This window comes from Chanodichthys erythropterus, chromosome 10 (assembly GCF_024489055.1).
Source record: "Chanodichthys erythropterus isolate Z2021 chromosome 10, ASM2448905v1, whole genome shotgun sequence".
NCBI lineage: Eukaryota > Metazoa > Chordata > Actinopteri > Cypriniformes > Xenocyprididae > Chanodichthys > Chanodichthys erythropterus.
The window spans coordinates 1,452,334-1,473,726 of NC_090230.1; the positions used below are offsets into that span (position 1 = coordinate 1,452,334).

The window sequence follows — 21,393 nt, forward strand, 5'->3', positions numbered from 1 at the left end:
CTGACGTAGAACCTTAACTCTGTTGCTTATCAAACCTGTTTTTCTGTCAGGACCACTATCGTCAAATATGATTGATAACTGCATAGAGTTTGGATTGATGGTATGGTTCTGTTCTGGACAAGAACTCCCTGCGCATCCATGCAGCCTAACATGGATAAGAGCAGAGAAAGCAGCAATAACCCCCCCTAGGGTAAACAGAACAGAACCCACATAAATTAAGCATCAGCGTTAGTTCAGGCAGGCCTCGTAGTCAAGCTCCGCTATCAGCTGATTCTCAAATTCCAACCCCACCCATATCAGCTGATCCAATTTCTATGGACTCCATTGGCAACTCTAAAATAAGGCGCATTACTTAAACGCAGCTTCCGTCTCTCTGCCTGCTTGGCTGCTTCCACTGCACGCTGCTTGCAACCCATCTCCTCTCCAGCTCCTCCTTAAACTTGTGTATAACTTAATCAGTGTCATTCTGTTGTCATTGATGCATGCTCTGTTCTCAATAGGGGGATTTTCTGCTGCTCTCCCAGTTAAAAAATGTGAGGTTGTCCCCAGAAGCTGCTGCTGTTCCCGGTCATGAAAGGACGGGGAATTTAGAACAGAGCCATACTGCCAAATTGTAACTTTAGCAAATATGCCAATAAAAAATTGACTAAATTTTGTCTCTTGTAATTTTTGACTTAAGTGGTCCTGATAGAAATGTACAGATATCATCAGGGATGGATTTAGTCATTTTGGGGCCCAAGGCAGACACAGACATGGGGCCCTCTACATCTCTTGTTCCCTCTCCTTTAGTCAATAATATTGTTTGTTTGTTTGTTTGTTTTATTTAGATAGGGACAGATACAAATAACATAGACAAACTTTGACAGTCGTCCGATGCATGTATCATAATGTTTTTAGCTAAAAGCTAATTTACAACACTTGTCCCTAGTAGGGCTTTAAAAAAAAAAAAAAAACACACAATACAGTTTAACATTAACATCAACATTAATAAAAGACCGGGAAGGAATAAAGATAAAAATGTATAGAAAATATTAATTAAGAAAATATTAAAAATATACAGAAAGGGCAAAGTCAGAGGACTAAATATGAGAACAACATTGTTCCTGAATTAACCACAATTTGATTTTTTTTTTGAAAGTGGCTAATGTCGGGATACATTTCAGATTATCTGGCAGAGCATTCCATAATTTTGCCCCTTTCACTGAAACAGCGACCTGTGCAAATGATGTTCTACGAAAAGGGATGTTACAATTGACTTTAGAAGCAGATCTGGTGGATCTAGTACTTTGCTGTCTTGTTATTATTTTGCAAAGCGGTAGTGGAGCAGCATCATTTAAGCATTTGAAGACCAGTTTAACCAAATGCAGAGAAATAAGATTAACAAAACTTAGAATCTTATATTTACTTTGAATTTGGCAGTGATGGTACCTTATTCTCTTCTTGTCCAGAACTTTCAAGGCTCGATTGTAAAGACACTCTATAATTTTGACTGATGACTGATGAGCTTGGGACCATGTGGTTAAGCCATAAGATATATGTGAAAGAATCATAGAATTAAAAAAAATAAAAGCACAGTCAAGAGTCAGACAGTTTCTTATCATCATAAAACAACTTAAATTGGCCCTAATAGTTTTACAGATTTTCTTAATATGACTTTTAAAATTCAACTGATAATCTATATTTAATCCAAGATACTTCACTTCAGGTACTTGTTCAATAAGTTCCCCATTAATTTTTATGTTCAAAAGTTGTGTTAAAGGTAGTTTTTGAATAGAAAAGCAGACAGAGTTTGTTTTTTTAGTATTTAAAGTTAAACAAGATGAAGCCAGCCAAGATGATATTCTTTCTAAATTAGTATTAAGTTTATCAGCCACAGAGATACATGTATCAGCAGATGCATACACCACTGTGTCATCTGCATACATCAGTAGACCTGTATCTGGACATACTACATCCGGTAAGTCATTAATATATAGACTGAAGAGTATGGGTCCCAAGATCGTGCCCTGAGGAATACCTGTTTTAATTTTAAGAAAAGTAGATCTCACACTATTAATCACAACACACTGTTCACGGCCCTTTAAATAAGATTCAAACCAGGACAATGTTTTTTTAGATAAATTGAACTTAGCTAATTTAGAAATTAATATATTGTGATTTACTGTATCGAATGCTTTTTTTAAATCTAGAAACACAGCACCAACTACATTTCCCTGGTCAAGTGATTGTTTGATATTTTCAATTAATAGACAGATTGCGGATTCTGTGGAATGGTTGTGCCTGAATCCAAATTGCAGAGGACTCACATACTGGTTTGTCTCAAGATAGTGCATGAGTTGTTCTGAAACAATCTTCTCTAAAACTTTAGACAAAGCTGGGAGAAGACTGATAGGTCTATAGTTACAAGACATTTTGTCATCTCCTGATTTAAAAATCGGTATTACTAGAGCATTTTTCCACCCATCTGGGAATTGCCCAGATTTAATGGAGATATTAACAAGATTGGTGAGAGGCTGGACCAGAATGCTGCTATATTTTTTAAGAAAAGCTATATCTAAATTAAAAATATCTTTTGAGAAGGTGGTGTTTAGGTCCTGTATAGCTTTCAGAACAGCTGTCTGACCAACCTCCCTGAGCTGGAATGAGTTATCTTGACCTTCAAGCGGGTCTACTGTTGTTAGGCCTATATCATTACAGCATGGAAAGCTTGATGCTAGGTTATTAACAGATTGTATGAAAAAGTTATTGAATTCATTAGCAACTTGTGCATTATCAGTGATGGTGTGTTCACCCATTTTAAGTTCATATTTTGCTTGGGTGGTATTACCCTTTGGATTTAATAGGCTGTTTAATTGTTTCCACATTAATTTGCCATTCCCTTTAGCCTCTGTTAAAGCTTGAATATAATGATTTGATTTAGCCATTCTAAGTTCTTTGACAACTTGGTTACGCAAACCTTTAAACAGTTTCAAATCAGTGTCCCTTCGGATCTTAATAAAAGTTTTCAAGGCAAGGTCTCTCCTTTTCATCAGCTTTCGAATATTATCGTTCATCCATGGTAACTGAAATTTTCTCTGGGATTTCTTTAGCTTTTTAGTATATTTATCTACAATACTCTCAATAGTGGACATAAGCTTATTACAGCTATCGTTTACTTGATCATATTGTTGAAGCTCATCCCAGTTAACACCCTTTAACTCATTCTCAAATTCAGTCTGGTTTTTACGAGGAATTTCAAGTTTAAACAGGTACCGATTTGGATTTAAAAATCTAGTCATTCTTTTCTTTGTCAGTTTTCTTGCAATTAAAATCATATTATGGTCAGATAGACCAGTAACTAAATTATATGTTTTTATGATTCTGTCAGGTTTGTTAGCAAAAATTAAATCTATTAGTGTCTGAGTATTCCTGGTAATACGCGTAGGGGTTTCAATCATTTGAATAAAATCATGTTTGGATGCAAGATTTTTAAGTTTTTTCCTGCAGTGTTTGTTCTCTGTGGAATAACATTTATTGGCTATTTACAGGGAAGAGCTGTCATTAGCTGTTTTTTACCTTAGTTTCCTAGCAGGTTCTCTGATGGAATGTCTTAAATGGATCTGCTTCCTACTGCATAAATTGGACAAGTTGTTTTTGGTCTTTGATGGAGTATTTTATCCATCCTATAGAAAACAATTGTAGAATTAGTTTGCTTACTATAAAAGCTAGAAGTGTTTTCAGGCCTATGTAACTGTAAGGGTCAGACAAGTTTACTTGGCCACTGAGCATATTTTGTTGGTAATTTTCCACCAGACAACAGGTGGCTGTGAAAGGAATAAGACCATTATTAAGGGTGTCACGTGAAGGCTTCTTGCCTCCAGGGAGTATTGACTTTTTTGATACAATGTTTCATTTGGCCAATGGGCAAAGGGTTGAACATCAATTGGCAGAAGGTCCATGAGAGATTAAGGTAAAAGATGTTCAGTAGTTGGCAGTCAGCCACCCTTACTAAGAAAATTGTCTCTTACATAAGCAACACCTGCAATTATATTAGTGAAATATGGTAGAAAGGTCGGGGAGTACATGGGAAAGAGGTGTGGGAGGAGAGCCCCCGTAAATTAGATCATGGAAAATAACTGTAGGGGTGGATCTCACACTGTAACAGATAAGAAAAATGTATAAAAACTGTGCCCCAGCAAAGAGAGATTCAGATGTGGAGCTGGCATCTCACTTTGTTGATTGACAATAAAGTTAAATACTTCTGAGACTTGGAACTTCGACTCTGTGAGTTTTTCTTTGAGACCAGAACTGAAGGGACACAGAGACAATAAATTTGTCACAACATCTTCTGTCTTTTATCTTGTGTTACTAAAGTGAGAAGAAACAATCAACACAATAAGTGATCAATTATGCTGACACCAAAACAAAATATTTTAAATGTTTACCTTTTCTCTTTGTTTCTGACTTTCTCAGTTTATGGCATTCTCTTCAGCAGTCTTCACGCAGCAATGATGTCTAGACATCCTGAGTTGCATTTGTAAAAAACAACAACAACAAAAACAAAACAACATTCTGTTTAACAAAATGCATCCACTGTAAAATCTTATTTACATGTTCTCTGTGCAATAGCATTTACTGTCTATTTACAGGGAAGAACTGCCATTGGTTGTCATTTACCTTAGTTTCCTAGCAGGTTCTCTTATGGAATGTTTTAAATGGATCTGCATGACTTTCTCTTGATCTCCCTTTTCTGTTTCTGTTCATCTCTCTTGTCTGTCTTTGCGTCTGTCTTTCTTGTTTTCTCCCTTCTGTCTGTGTCGGTCTTGCTCTTCTTCTCACTTTGGTCTTTGTCTTTCTCTTCTTCTTCTTCCTTTTCTATTTCTCTTTCTCTTTCTCTTCATCTCACCTTTCTCTATGTCTTTCCCAGATAGCATGGTGACATTGATACAATGTTCAGTTTTGATCCAAACCATCATTTTAGTTGAGATTGACATTTCAATGTTCAAAGTGTGTTGGATCAGCATCAAAATTTTGATGAAAGCTGTCAGCACACATGTGTGGAGACAATGACATTGAACTAAAGCTGGGTGCACACTGTGTGATTTATAACAGTCTTTTAGGATTGTTGCTTGTCAGACTGTACAAACATGATCCTCATGTCACACTGTGGGATCTCAGCTGTCCTATATGTCAGACTGTATGACAGTCAAGACGCGTTAAAAACGGACACGCACTTGAAAACTTGTCCAGAGTTTTACATCATCAACCCACACACATTCGGTGACAGTAATGAGCTGCATTACACACGGGACTGAAACAGTGGCTAACAAAGAAATCTCTAGCGTTAATTTTGATCATGGCTTATCTTGAAAAACGAAAACAATTTGACGTTTGTCGTAGGTGAAGTGACACTGCAGGACTCTGCGCCAAACCTTCTGACATTGCCAGAATTTCATCGGAGGTAAAATTTGATCGCAACGGTCATTAATCGGCTGTCAGTGAACATGTCAAACTAGCAATCAAAGACTACAGATTTTTGCCTACGATTATAGGAATCTTTTAGGATTCTCAAAATTTGTCTCAGACAACCAAATCGTGGCCAAAATTGCATAGCACCCACCTTAAAGGATTAATACACTTTTAAATAAACTTTTCCTGATAATTTACTCACCCCCATGTCATCCAAGATGTTCATGTCTTTCTTTCATCAGTCAAAAAGAAATTAAGGTTTTTGAGGAAAACATTCCAGGATTTTTCTCCATATAGTGGATTTCAATGGCTACGTTGAAGGTCCAAATTGCAGTTTCAGTGCAGCTTCAAAGGGCTGTAAACGATACCATATGAGGAAAAAGGGTTTTATCTAGCGAAACGATCGGTCATTTCCGAAAAAAATACAACCGTTTATGCTTTATAAACACAAAATATCGCCTTGAACGTACTTCCCGTTCCCACATTCTTCAAAACGCTTACACTGAATGTTTTACGCCTTCCCTATTCTACTTACGGAACTAACGCGCCACAGTTTTGAAGAATGTGGAACAAAACCTTTTCCTCAAAAACCTTAATTTCTTTTTGACTGACGAAAGAAAGACATGAACATCGTGGATGACATGGGGGTGAGTAAATTATCAGGAAAAGTTTATTTAAAAGTGGACTAATCCTTTAAGCCGACGCCCATAGGCCTACCATTCAAAAGTGACCTATGTAGTTTGTGCTGCACTAATGCCACCTAGAGGAATCACAAAAATACATCATATTTTGCAAACGACCCTTTGTGTGTCGCTTCTGACCCAAACAACACAATCACAGCCTATACAGGTGCTTGTGAAGGCATGTCTCAACAGATAAATAGAGGCTACTTTCAATAAAAGGTCCAATAGCCTAACGTTACTTCTTACTGTGTTGCTAAGTGTCAAGAGAGTAAGCAACTGAGCAACATGAGCGTTTAGCTTATATAAACAAATACAATGTACATCGGCACCGGGCAGTTATAACAAACAAACAAAAAAAAGGTTGCTGACTCGCCGTTCGCCTATTAATTAATACTAATACTAATAACCCTTAATAGATTATCAAACCCAAGTGGATCTACTAGAATACACTATACCAACTTATTTCGTACCTAATTTCTAATTATTTAAATAAATAAATAAATAAATAAAAGGGGGGGGGGGGGGCCCTTTTATTACTTAGCTACCTTTTGTCACCTGCAGGATTTTTCAGCTGAATGACTGTTTGTGTATTGTTTATCTATCAATAGTAAAGTGCCAGCTTTAAGCATCTAAAATGGTCTCCAGTCTAATTAAGTTAGCTTATATTTCTTCTCCCACTCCAATAGAACCTAGGGCTGGTCCAGTATAAGTGTTGTGTTAGAGAATACTCACACATATTAGGAGCAGTGAGTAGTGTAAACGTAACAGTGAGCAGCCATTTGCTGCAGCGCCCGGGGGCAATTGGGGATTAAGTGCCTTTCACCTCAGTCATGGGTATCGAGGGTGGAAGAGAGTTCTCTTATTCACTCCTATCTACATTTTCCTGCTGGGACTGAGAATCGAACCCAGAAACTTTGGGTTTAAGTCATGTTAACAAAATAATAGCACTGTATTCTGAGAAAACAACCTATGATTTTTGCTTGCCATTAGTGAAGATTTAATATAAAAAATATCTATTAAGCCTTTAAAATATGAACATTGAGAAAAAGATATATACCAAAACTATCTGCTACATGTTGTCAGCAAAGATTGGATATATACTTGATACATCATTAAAAGGGACTTTGTTGTCAGCTGAATTCTTGTGTGTGTGTGTTATTATTGTGGGGGCATTATTATTGTGCTTTCTGTGAATGCAGAATATTATTGTGGAAAATCATTAACTAATAATTTTAAAACTTGTGCCCAATATTACAATATTTCTTCTGTGTACACTACTGAATACATTTTGTATATAGTCAGTGTAACTCACAGTGCACATAAGGAATTAACTGTAACATTTGTTATTAACATCTAACAGTTATTAACAGCTACAGCTTCTTTCTTCAGCCTTCCTTGATGGCATACAGTCTTAACTGTATATTGTTTAATTTTTGTAGTTTTGCATAATAATAAAAATGCTTGTGTTAATTTATGTATATATGTTATTTTTGCCGGTGATTTTTTTTCTTTGGTTATTTTGGCTCCCCCAGGAGCACATATTAAATGAGGAACAGGAAACTAGGTGGAGGGAGCCATTATTCAGATACATAATAATGTATTTTAAATCAACACATTTTAGCTAGGCCTGTTATTTTGTTCTGTGGGTTGGGGTGGCATTTCAATGAATTGACCAGTAGATGGCTGCAGTGATTCACACATTAAACAGAATAAAACTTAAAAGCTAAAAGATTAAGATATTATAATAATCCTCCTAATAAAAGTTTTTATTGGTTTTATTGAAGAGGTTGAGGTTTTACTGAAAAGGTTTTATTGAAGAACATGAATCACAAAATTGATCACAGTAAATTGGTTTTATATGTTAACACTCTTAGTTTATGTAAAAGCTTGAAAAATATTTAACTATAGCAGAATTACCAGAGGAAATACAGTTGGCTAGTCAACATTTGAAGTGGATCAAAAAAAAAAACAAAAAAAAAAGTTAATCAAAGTTGTCTTAAGAGAACTAAGTTGTCCGAAGAAGGATTTAGCACAACTTTGATGAAAGGTTTTGTTCCACTTCAAATGTTGACTACTGTATATTAACAATAATTAAGGTTTTTACTTTAAAATAATTGCATTGCTTAAATCGTAACGGCTGATATTTACAATTCATTAGAACTGACTGAAATGTTTTTGTAATTTGCAAAATTATATAGGCCTAAGGGGTGCAATATAAGATATTATAATAATAACGATTCAAAAACTATTTAAAAATGAAGATATAGATTATATAGGAGATTTCATTGTAAGTGCAGAAACACTATTATTTACAGTTTTTGGAATGGGTGGTGGTTTTGGTTTAGCGTTTTGAGTGACATATGGGGTCTATTACGTCAATGTAGTGAGCAAGGATTCAGTCTGAGTGACAACTTCTTTCTACCAATCGCGTACAGACGCAGAATAACATCGGCCCATTCAGGAAGAGGTGGGCGTGAGCAAAGGATTAGTGAATGTGAGAATCGTACTGTATTGAACTGTTCACTGCTGTATCTTAATTATATTTCCAGTATAACGCACTAGTGTCGCAATGGTTTCGCATTCGCTGGCTTTACCGATGATCTGTTTCACCACGTTGTGGGGTCTGGTCGGGATTGTCGCCCCGTTTTTTGTACCGAAAGGACCAAACAGAGGGTGAGGAATGATGCTGGAACAGGCCGAGCGATTCATCCATCCATCCATCCATCTTTAAACGCCTCCATTCTCTTACAGTAGTCATTTAAATGTCATTGCAGTGTTATTCCATATTGTATCTGCGTTGATTTTTGATTTAAGTGTTTCATAATTACAGCGTCATCATTACCAGTTTGGTGCTGACCGCCGTTTGCTGCTATTTATTGTGAGTATAAAGAAACATTTTTGAAAGATACTGTCAAATAGCCTATATATCCATACATTTTCAAACAGACGAATATTCATATCTTGTTTATTTGGGTTAAATATGAAACTTCCCCTCACGTTTGGTAATATAGGATATCAGCTTTAGGCCTACATATTCACTGTTTACAATGTTTGCAGTGCTTTTTCTTTTCCTTTTCTTGCTGTGATTTGTTTAGTGATGATATTGAAATGTAAATTTATGAAATAGTATATTTTTTGAATTTAGTTTATTTTGAATGTTTAATTCTGTATTCATGCCTGTTGCAGCTGGTTAGTGGCAATACTGGCCCAAGCAAATCCTCTGTTCGGACCTCAGCTTAAAAATGAGACCATATGGTATCTGCGATACTTCTGGGAGTAGATGGAGGTAAACTTACTCCATATCAGATTATTTGTTGAAAACTGGATTTTATGTGGATAGAATAATGATCGAGATTCGATTCATTCTTATTCTCATGTCTTGCAGGTGTCATTTGGAAGAATCAGAATATTTATCACATCAAGCTTAAAACCCAATCTTTGTGTTATGAAACCAGTTTTTAACATTAAACAACATTTACAATGTGTTACTTAACATAATAAATAGAAAATTTGGAAAATACTACTTAATCACATTCTAATTATGTACAAATAGGGATATTCTTGTGATGTGTGAAGAATTATGAAGAAATCTATTTGTCTGAGAGTTGTGTAATATGACTACTGTATGAGCAAATGTTTTTGTTTTTGTTTTGCAGTAAGGAGCGTGTTAAAGAATTTTTGTTGTCCTCACTTGCATGTGACACTGTATCCATGTTTACTTCATCTGTAAAATTATTTTTGTATTACTGTATTTTATTTGTAAATGTGAATGACATTCTATTTATGTTTTATTTCATCATTTATGTACCGTGTCATACATGTTATTGAAAAACATGTAAATAAAGTGAAATAGGGCTGGGCGATATATCGAATGCTTTTGTCACGCGCATTTCTTCAGTAAAGCCGGTTCCCTGATTGCCGCTAAATCGCCATCACCTGCTTTCAAATGAAGCGGCATTTAATAGACAGAGCCGTAGTTCACTGATAAGACACGCAATATCGCGTTCAATATCGACGGCGATACATATCGATATTGAACGCGATATTGCGTGTCTTATCAGTGAACTACGGCTCTGTCTATTAAATGCCGCTTCATTTGAAAGCAGGTGATGGCGATTTAGCGGTAATCAGGGAACCGGCTTTACTGAAGAAATGCGCGTGACAAAAGCATTCGATACATCGCCCAGCCCTAAAGTGAAATGTGGTTGAAGTGTGGTGTTGTGTGGCCTGCTGTATACAAAGCACTCTCATACAACATAGGAGTTACCTTGCAAAATTGGTGAATGTTTGATTTAAGAATAATACGTGTCAGGCCGCAGGTTTATATCAGTGCTGAGGAATCATAGAGCATAGAAGCACATGGCTAATGATAGAAAGGTGAAGAGGTTTGCATATGGCAGAATAAGTGTACAGTTTTTTTTTTACAATTCAAGGACAGTGTGTACAACAATAAAAATTGAATAAAAACTATTATCATGACTCGTATTGAAAGGATCTGCTGTTAATACTTAGACAGAAAATACAGATGAATCAACATATTGTACAGATAAGGTCTTTTTGGTTGTTTTCCTTCTAAGGTTGATAAATTGTGACTTGTTTGGATAATCTGAAAAATATGCAGCTGAAAAATATGTTATATATGATAACTACAATCTTTGACTGTAAATGAATCTTTATATATGTTAACATTGATAATGAAATGAATCAAAAGGTTCATAGTGATCTCCCATTTTCTTCATTTTCACCTTTTCAGTTTCTTTTTTAACTTTACAAATATACATTAGGCTGCAATCATTATCATGACTTGTGGCTTTCATAAAGGAAAAATTAAATAAAAAAACGTTATGATATGCATTATGGCAAAATCCTGATTCATGATTATTAATGCTCAAGAATTTATGAAACATTTGGCCAATTAAGTGCAATGTTTTCAGCCTATTTTTGCCATTTATTTAGGGAGTTTTTTAAAGTGTTGATAAAAGAGTTATAAACCGTGAACCAAACTATCCTCTGGTGTGAGTCAGATTATCACAAACTTTCATATGATGCAAAAAAAAAGTATTTGAAAATCAGACAAAAAGACTATGTACTTAACATCTTATATAAAGAAATGAACAATCCCATTAAGCATAGTGAACAACTTATTACAATTTTTTAAAAACAAAACTATTAAAGTGGTTTATTATAGGTTTTTGTAAAATAACCAGATTCATAAAAATATGTTAGCGAGACATTCATTAAGGGAGTGGGCGGTTACCGCAGAGCTCCGATTCTATGATTGGTCGATATTTTTCTACAGGATCATGGTTAGTGTAGTTTTTTTCACCAGGAATTGCGCTGTTAAACGTGGTTTAAAAATGAAATAACGTGATCTGACTGCTTAAACTAAAGTGAATACCATTAGCTCGTAGTACATCTGTCTTTACAGGTTTAGAAGTTGTCAAAGTCAGTTCCACTATGGAAAAAATGAAAGGGATTTTTTTTCTTCCGGGATGTGTCTGTTTATAGTTTACGCGTGCCTGGTGCGCTGAAAGGCAAACGCTGTTAAATTGTGAAACTACCAAATGAATATCATTTACAATAAGCGAGATAACTTTTAAAAAGGTTTCCAGGTGACGTCAGGACAACCTCATTTACATTCAAAAGGTAAACTCAAGCTACTGGGATTCGTGCAATCGGACTTTATTCAATGACACCAAGACACCTTCTGCGTATGCACGAGAAAGTGAACACGCTGATCATAACACAAGCATGACTGTTTCTCTTTTTTCAAATACAATAATAAACATTAATAATAACGACATACGTTAAGTTGTGACACTGTTTGGCGAATGCGAGACTGTCTGGACGTTCTGCAGCAACCAGGTATGCAAAACGCAGCTGCATTTTAAATGCGTTATAGCATGAAAAAAGCATTTATTGATTTATTATATTTTGAAATTGTCTATGCTTCGCGAATACATATACTTACGAGGTTTAAACATAACAAATGCCTCTGTTTATCAAGTCTAGTTTTCCTAAATATATTTTTCTACATTGTCAGCATTTTGGGTTGATAAGTGTGTTGATTATTAACTGAATGGTGTGCAGCATATACCAGAGTTCACATTTTCCTTTAACCATCTTTTTTTTTTCTACAGACGGATTCCAACCAGTGGCATGTTTGCAATTCGCAGTTTCAATCTTCTGTGCAGAAGATCAGCTGTTTCAACATGGAGAAATAAAAGTCAGAGTGCTGGGAAGAGGCTGGATATAAGTGGAATTTATCCACCCATTGCAACTCCATTTACTCAGAGTGAAGATGTGGACTATCAAAGACTTGATGACAATCTTAAGAAGTATGGCAGCTTACCTTTCAGGGGTGAGTTAACGATGTTTGCACTTTGCAGTCATTGTTTGACACATTTAAATCAAACATAAGCCTGCAATACAGCATGCAGCAGCAATTGTAATGAATGTTATGTGAATATAAAGCCTACTACACCATAGAATATATGACATATATACTGTATGTAGATTTTGTGTGACTCATTTTTATGCAGACAATAGTTAACAGATGTTAAGTGAACCAGTGCAGGTTAAAGTCCACTTTTAAACTTTTCAAAGTGCTCTACCTAGTGGACTTTTAAAAAACTACATCTCAATGTTTTTCCTCACCTTGAAATCTTGATTTATTTTAGAACTCACTGTTTATTTCACTGGCAGGTCTTGTAGTGCAGGGCTCCAATGGGGAATATCCGTACCTGACACTGGAGGAGAGGGTAGAGGTTGTGAAGAGAGTCAAACAGGCCCTGCCAAAAGACAAGTTAGTCATGGCTGGATCTGGCTGTGAATGTAAGTCTCTATTTCGTGCCTGTATTCAATATAGGGCTGCACGATTGATCAAAATTAACCTGAAATCGTGCTTAAACTGATTTGGCTTAGTGAGATTATGATTATTATATTTTATGCGCAGCTTGTCAGTGAAGCATGGCTCTGTGATCAGTAGTAAATGCTGCTCCAACTGAAAGCACTGCGAGTTGCTTATAACATGCACTTGAAAAAGCACCGCGCGTCAAACATCTTTCCAAACAGGAGACGCATTTATGAACCCTTTTGTCTAACAAAAGACAACATTTAATAACATGTTTTACACCAAACTCGCATCCTAATGTCAGTTGATTCTTTGAAATAACATCTTTCTTTAAAGGGATAGTTCACCCAAAAATGAAATTTTTTAGTTTATCTGCTTACCCCCAGGGCATCCAAGATGTAGGTGACTTTGTTTCTTCAGTAGAACACAAATGATGATTTTTAACTCCAACCGTCGCTGTCTGTCAGTCAATTAATTCATTGAAACGGTAACACCATCTATAAGAGGCAAAAAAACACGACAGACAAATCCAAATTAAACCCTGCGGCTCGTGACGACACATTGATGTCCTAAGACACAAAATGATTTGTTTGTGCGAGAAACCGAACAGTATTTATATAATTTTTTACCTCTAAAACACCACTATGTCCAACTCCATTCAGTATCCGGTTTTATATATATATATATATATATATATATATATATATATATATATATATATACACACACTCATACACACACACACACCAGATAACATTTACACACCAGATGACAGTTCTTTAATTTTTATTTGTTTGTTCTTGTAGCCACCAGAGCCACGATCCTCATGAGCCAGAGAATGGCAGAAGCAGGTGCTGATTGTTTGTTAGTGGTAACACCTTGTTTTTACCGAGGTCGAATGGACAGCCAAGCTCTTATAAACCACTACATAAAGGTAGTCTTGAGTAATTGTTTTTCATTCTAATTTCAATCAGTTAATAATATGGTCTTTATTAAAGTGGAGAGAATATTTTCATGAATAATGATACATTCAATCAAATACTCTTCTCTCCATCGTGATCAAATGGAACTGTGGAATTTATGCATATCTTTTTGTGCTCATTTGCATTTTACTTGGTTCAATTGTGGTTGAGCTTCACACTCTGTCTTATTAAAATGCATTGTTTCTCTTTTCTTTTCCAAGGTGGCAGATTCCAGTTCAGTGCCAGTTGTGTTGTACAGTGTTCCAGCAAACACTGGTCTGGACCTGCCTGTGGACGCAATAATTCAACTCTCCCAGCATCCAAATATTGTCGGCCTCAAAGATAGTGGTGGAGATGTAAGAGCTACCATAAATCATATTTAATATAGTTATATTTTATTAATTAATAATTTATAATTAACATTTCAGTTGAGAGCTGTAATAGATAGATAGAAGAAATAGCTTTATATAAGATTACAATTGAAAATGTATGTTTCATGAATGCATTAAGTCTATCTGTCATTTATTTTTCTTTTATTCAGCTGTTGACATTTATTAATGCAGTTTGAAATTCTGTTGATCTCCTTTGAAAGTAATTAATTCCTTTTAAAAGTAATTTGGTTCTTCCCCACGTGGTGCTTGCCATTTGTAATACTCTCAGACCAGTGCTGTGTAGTAACTGATTAATCTGGATTACATAATCAGAATCCAAAAATTAAGTACTTGTAATTAGATTATATTACATTTTAAAATACTCGCAATCAGACTACAGTTACTTTTTTATTGATTACATGTTATTCTCACAGTTATTCTCACCTTACTGCTACTTTTCAATCTTTAAATTTTCCTTTCTAAAAAAAGTCTACTACTTGTATACGTTCAGAAGCTCTTCCAGTTTTGTGGAAATTCACACGCAGACAGTCATGTGACTATATATATATATATATATATATATATCTTCATTTATATACCGCTTTTCGCAATATTGTTTCAAAGCAGCTTCACAGTGACAATAGGAAAATTATTATCGAGCTAAAGTTGGTTTTTGATTGAATCACATCCATTGTAAAAATTGTTAATTATTACTTTTAGGGGACTTTTAAATGACACCTTTCCTACTGAAACAAACAAATACCTTTAATGCATTCTTGCCATTCATTTACGTGTTTATTCTATAGGTTTTCGTATTTGAGTTTGTATGTGCACAGAAGCTTGGTCTTTTTATATATATATATATTTTGGTGTTTTTTATATATATATATATATATATATATTTTGTTTGTTTTGTTTATCTGCATGTCATGTGACCATTAACTGTGAACTTAATTTGATTTATATATATATATATATATATATAAGTAAATGTTTCATTTTGATTGTTTTTATTTTTTAATTATTTTATTTTATTTTAAAATTATTATGATTTCATTACTTACGAACCCCAGTCTGGGAAACCCTGGTGTAATGTTATATTTAATACACTTCATACTGTTGAATGGAAGAATGGAATATATTTTCTTTCTCTTTGTATTTTTATATCAATATGGTACAAGATTATCCTAATTCAAAATAACGTGATAAACAAATTAGTTCAAAGGTAATCTAAAAGTAATCAAAAAGTAGTCAGATTACATTACCTTAATATTGGAATACCTAATTTGGAATCAGTAAACGACTACAATTTGCAAGTAATCTACCCAGCTCTGTCTCAGTCAGAGTAAACAAAATTGCAAGGAAAAAAGTTCCTCTCTCTCTCTCTCTCTCTCTCTCTCTCTCTCTCTCTCTCTCTCTCTCTCTCTCTCTCTCTCACTCTCTGTCACTTTTAATTTCTCATGGATGCTCCAGTGTTAGGCTATTTTTTGAGTTTAAAAAGTAATCACTGTATTCAAAGTTAAAGGTTTTGTGCCATTCTTTATTGCCTTCTCCTCTAACCACTACATTTAGATGTAAAAATACTGCATAACAGTTCTGTTCACAATCTCCCTTATGTTTATCTCCCTGATTTTACAGTCTTCTATCACCTTAAAACACTTTAATCTCTGATAATTGATAGATCACCAGAATAGCTCTGATCGTGCAGAAAACCAGATTGCAGGATTTCCAGGTGCTTGCAGGATCAGCTGGTTTCCTCATGGCTGCATACGCCGTAGGTGAGAATGAGAATCTTTATGCTGTTAAGTAATACTCTTATAAACAATATAATAGGATGCACCCTATGTCATACAATATGTATTATTTTTAATTAATAAAAAGAAATTCAGAATAAATTAAATTAATTGCAAAACATACTACCGCAATATATACTTACAGTTGTACTTTAAAACATACTTCACAAATGAATGCATTTTTTCACTTTACAATAGGAATCTAAGAAAGGTGGGAAATTTTGTCTAGATCTGTTTAATCTCACAACAAAAAAAAAAAAATAATAAATAATGGACATGAAAACATTTTATTATTATTATTATTATTATTTTAGGTTGATTATGACCTATTTTTGAGATTGCAACTGATTAATTTGTACTCTTTGTCTGTACAAACTGGTGCAAATTCATCATAATGTACAGGAAGTAACTTAAGAGTAATCATTTAAATATGATATGTTGAACATGTACAGTTTGCAACCATAATAAAAAAAAAAATCATGCAAATTCTGTCACCGTCCACCTTGAAGGGCATTTGATTCATGTACATTCACAGAACATGAAAATGGAGTAACCATAGAGATAGGGTCCTTAATAGAAACCTGTCAGTCCTAATACAATATCCACTGCATTTTTGTCATAATGGCAAGGTTTGATAACTTACATGGAGATGAAACTTCGGTTAATCAAATGCCAGTTTATGGGAGAGCATCTAGGAAGTCTGTCAATTAATCAACACTATCAAAGTTGCATGATATCTGTCAGAAAGACTTGGCGGGGGGTGGCAAGCTCTGGGCCATTTTCATGTGCATGGGTGGTGTTGACCTGTCAATCAAGCTGTTGTTTATGTTGAACTGGTCTATACTGTGTCAATCACATTGTAGAGGAAAAGTAGGGGTATTGAATTTCACTTTTTGCATTTATGTTGCATGCATGTTACCAATGTGATGTTAAGGGCCGATTTCGCTCTTTTTGTTGTAGGGGCCGTGGGAGGCGTGTGCGCCCTCGCAAATGTCCTGGGTCAGCAGGTGTGTGATCTAGCACAGCTGTGTGTTTCAGGACGCTGGAACGAGGCCAGAGAGCTCCAATATCGCCTCATCGAACCCAACACAGCAGTGAGCATCACATCACCATGGCAACACCGTACATTTATATCACTGATGCATTTACTGCTATATAGGCATGATAAACATTGGAAGCAACCCTTCCCCCAAGAGCTGTTGAGCTTTGCTTCAAAGGGCATGAGAAATATTTGCACTATGGTGCAAATGTGCTTTTGAAAAAAGGAAAAGAAAAAAAAAAACGAATTGGCTGATCTTAAAGGGTTTGATCAGAATGAACAGACTCTGAATGATGCCTTTGACCTTGTTTAAAAGAGAACCTATGATTGATTTTGTCTGTATTCATTAAAATTCAATGTCTCTCCCCTCCTTTTTATAGGTAACTCGGCAGTATGGTGTTCCAGCTTTGAAACAAGCAATGGAGTGGTTTGGATATCATGGTGGTGTGAGCCGCTCCCCTTTACAGCCTTTATCAAAGGCAGATTTAGCTCAGCTTCAAGTAAAATTCTCCTCCAATGGGTGGCTGTAGAAGTAGGAAGGGCAACAGAATTAGTGTTACAGTACTAAGTGTTTCTAAACAGAGAATGTTTAACTATTGTTGTTGTTACATCATTAATTTAAACTAATTTTCTCATGAGATTTTTCAAGAAACATTGAAAAATATTCCATTGATTTTTTTTTTTTCTCCCCCATACTAGATGTTTTATGTTGCTTGTTGAGAAATTACAAAGAAAAATGTTCATTACATTTTTGTGTAGTTTTAGTGTTTTTCTTTCTCTGCATCACAGTTTTGTTTCTCTTTATCCATGATGCATTACATCTTTAAAAGCCATTCTGGATGTGGTATTACATCTTATTCAGTTGTTTTGAAGTAAAGCAAAGCAATACTTTGCATATTTTGAATGTACAGTATATCGTATATTAGAGTAAAAGGAAACAATACTTTCAATATTTGTTACATTGTTTTGGAAACGGAACAAAATGTAAGATTTTGACAGGACAATATTATGCCGTTTTGAAGTAAAACAAAATGCTTTGCATATTTTGAGAATACAATATTTTTACCCATCCATTATCTAAACTACTTGTGTGTTTGTTTGGTGTATAATTATTATGTATATATAAATACACACACACACATACATGTATATATTTAAGAAATATAGGCATGTATGTATAAATCCATATATATATATTTATATTTTATATTTTATATATATATATATATATATATATATATATATATATATATATATAAATATTTTTATATAAATATGAGATATTTTTCTTAAATATATACATGAATGTGTGTTAATATATATATATATATATATATATATATATATATATATATATATAAATTACAATAATTATACACAAAAAAAACACATATTACTTAAAAACACAGACTCTTATTTTAGACACAGTAATCACGATTATCATTGAACAACCCTAATATATACATATATAATTTTTAAACAACTGAACAGTAAATTATGCATATTTACAAGTAACTAACCCACCCCTAACTCTATAGTAAGTACATGTAGTTAATTAGTATTACTCAGTACTTATTATGAGTTAGTACAATGTTACTACGTCATTTTAAAATAAAGTGTAACCCAATGTTTATTAAAGAGTAAAGTGAAACAACATTTTTTTTTTATTTTTATGAAAGGACTTGTAATTTAATAATGCATCAGAGGGTTCAATTTCATTCGTGACCACAAGTGGGCGCTCTACACCAACAAGCAGCGTTAGAATTGTCTGATGAGGTGCAGACCTGTGATCTCTTTTAAAAAGGATAAAAAGCACCGGTATACGAGTCATGCATCTCCAAAGGGTAGATTGCAGGCTGAGAAAATGAGAGAGAAAAAATATTGCTGCATCTTCTGACTCTTGCTGTAAGCAAAATGACAAGAAACCTCTAGACAGAGAGCAGTCATTATCTTCTCTCTTTACCTCATTCTCAGTCTATTTAGAGAGCTGTCGCTCTGACATTTCAGCTTTTTTCTCTGTAAATTTCTCGTCTGACTGTCCTTGTTGCCAAACCTTGGATGAACTGTTTTTTCTTCTCACATCTCCACAGCCATTTCTACAGTACGGGTCCTCACCCAAGGCAATGCATTGACCTTGGCTTGTAGTTACTGTGTGAGACAACACGTTACCCTCTCTGTCATTAATGCAGTGGTTATGAAGAAAGATGTTTTAAAGGTATTCATATCATTCTTCATCCTCTTGACCCTTATTTGTCTCCTGTGCTTTCAGCCCCAACCTTTTGCGCTCCTCTTCTGTGCGGAGATGCCAACATGATGAACTAGTGCTTTAGGTAAAGCCTCATTTCTTCTGACAATCTCTAACATTTAGAAAGTCAAACTTCACCACAAGCACACATGTTGTGTTCATTCTCTGCTGCAACCTCTTGATGCCATGTACACACTGCAAAATTAAACAAAAATGATTTAAACAGTGCCTTCGGGCACATGACCAAAATTGTGTGCTCACATTAAATGTTGCTCATCGAATTTCAAACCAAGCAGCTTTCTGTTAAGCCAAGTTCGCACAATTTTGGCCACGATTTAGCCAATTTTGAGAATCCTAAAAGATTTTTAGGATCTTAGGTCAAAATCTGAATTTTTTGATTGTTAGTTTGACATGTTCACCGACAGCTGATTAATGAAAATTGTGATCTGGCAAAATTCTGGAAGTGTTAGAAGATTTGAAGCACAGTCCTGTAGTGCGGCTTCTCCTACGACAACCATCAAATCAAAAACCAACTGGAATGCAGAACCTGATGACAACAACAACACCACTTGCTCCGCACACATCGTCTTTGTTTTTTTCCAGTTGTCTTTTCAAGAGAAGCCATGATCAAAATGAATGCTTGAGATTGTTTTTGTTTGCTAGCCACTGTTTCTATCCTGCATGTAAATGCAGCTCACATCACTGAATGTGTCACGGATTGATAATGTAAAAATCTAGACGAGTCTTCTTGCGTGCATCCTTTTTTAACGAGTCTTGACTGCTGTACAGTCTTACATTAATGACAATGAGACAATGAGACAATGCTCACAGTGTGGCATGGTTTTCAGAGAAGATCATATTTGTACAGTCTGCAAGAAACAGTCGTAAAGGACTATTATAAATTGTAATTAAAGTGTGCACCCGGCTTAAGTCAATTTAGAAAATCCAAATTCTGCATGGTGAAATATCTTGCCCTCAAGCGGCATTCCCAGTCATGTGGATCCCTTTTGAAATGTCTGGATTTTGCCTGTGAAAAATTTGCTAAACAATGGTAATATGTGACTGCACCTTAATTGGTTGGCCAGTTTTATTTGCAGTGCGACAGGAAAAGAGAATAGAATACTTCTGAATAAAACAATTTTGTCATACTCATATGGACTAAATAGAATGCATTACCTGCCGTTCATTCAAATTAAAATGTTTATTGCACTGAATAATCATATTGGTAGGCCTCAACAATCAGACTCGAAACCTGGTCTTATGTGGAAGTTTGGTCACCCTGCGTTTCTCCTTAGGTTACTGGTAGGGTTAGACAATCCATTGACAGAACATAGGAAGAAGAGCCTTTGAGACAACATCGGCTCCCGACGAGCACACCAGCCATATGCAGATAATATAAAATTATGATAATATAATGTTGATGAAAATATATGATGATGAAATGTTGAATAGACTACACATTTGAAAAGATGAAATTGGAGAAATTTCTAAATGTGAAAGAACTTTTTCTTAGCAATTCTGCAGCAAATCCTTGACCATTCCTACACTTACATTCACCTGTCATTCATTTCAGTACACATTTTCCTGCAACTCCAGTTTCATACTTATATACTTTGGTAAGAAATGTTAAGCTGCCAAAGATTTAATTGAAAACAAATGGGAAATATAATGTGCAAAATGTATTAAACAAAACACACATTGGTTTCGATCAATCAAAATTACCAAAAAAATAACTCTAAAGACCCTAGTAAAAAAATACCAAAATGTATTTAAATACATTTATTTCATACTAAGTACAAACCATTGACATAATTACTGACATATTGCTTGAGACTTACTGATATAAATAATATAATTAAACTTTATTTGGAGTAGCCTACTTTTTTTGCACAAAACAAATTTTAGTTCACCCAAAAATGAAAATAATGTCATTAATTACTCACCCTCATGCCGTTCCACACCCATAAGACCTTCGTTAATCTTCGGAAAGCAATTTAAG

The 21,393-nt window shown here is 34.8% G+C and overlaps 2 protein-coding genes across 7 annotated transcripts; both read left to right on the plus strand.

Moving 5' to 3' along the window:
• The first annotated feature begins 8,612 nt into the window (after window positions 1-8,612).
• On the plus strand, window positions 8,613-10,038 carry atpv0e2 (ATPase H+ transporting V0 subunit e2). Its single transcript, XM_067398485.1, has 4 exons — window positions 8,613-8,804; window positions 8,962-9,009; window positions 9,318-9,417; window positions 9,517-10,038. Exons 1-3 carry the CDS (start codon window positions 8,701-8,703, stop codon window positions 9,409-9,411), a joined length of 246 nt encoding a protein of 81 aa, XP_067254586.1. The 5' UTR covers window positions 8,613-8,700; the 3' UTR covers window positions 9,412-9,417; window positions 9,517-10,038.
• Window positions 10,039-11,494: 1,456 nt separating this feature from the next.
• Window positions 11,495-19,955, plus strand: hoga1 (4-hydroxy-2-oxoglutarate aldolase 1). 6 transcript variants are annotated; one of them, XM_067398489.1, is made up of 10 exons: window positions 11,495-11,996; window positions 12,272-12,492; window positions 12,837-12,965; window positions 13,791-13,918; window positions 14,168-14,302; window positions 15,999-16,095; window positions 17,071-17,232; window positions 17,530-17,593; window positions 19,419-19,479; window positions 19,820-19,955. In XM_067398489.1, exons 2-9 carry the CDS (start codon window positions 12,291-12,293, stop codon window positions 19,477-19,479), a joined length of 978 nt encoding a protein of 325 aa, XP_067254590.1. In that variant the 5' UTR covers window positions 11,495-11,996; window positions 12,272-12,290; the 3' UTR covers window positions 19,820-19,955. The 6 variants fall into 6 exon arrangements, with proteins under 6 accessions (XP_067254590.1, XP_067254588.1, XP_067254589.1 ...); XM_067398491.1 differs by having other exon boundaries at window positions 11,497-11,996; window positions 17,071-17,204; window positions 19,820-19,874; XM_067398487.1 differs by lacking the exons at window positions 19,419-19,479; window positions 19,820-19,955 and having other exon boundaries at window positions 11,496-11,777; window positions 17,530-18,210.
• Window positions 19,956-21,393: the final 1,438 nt, after the last annotated feature.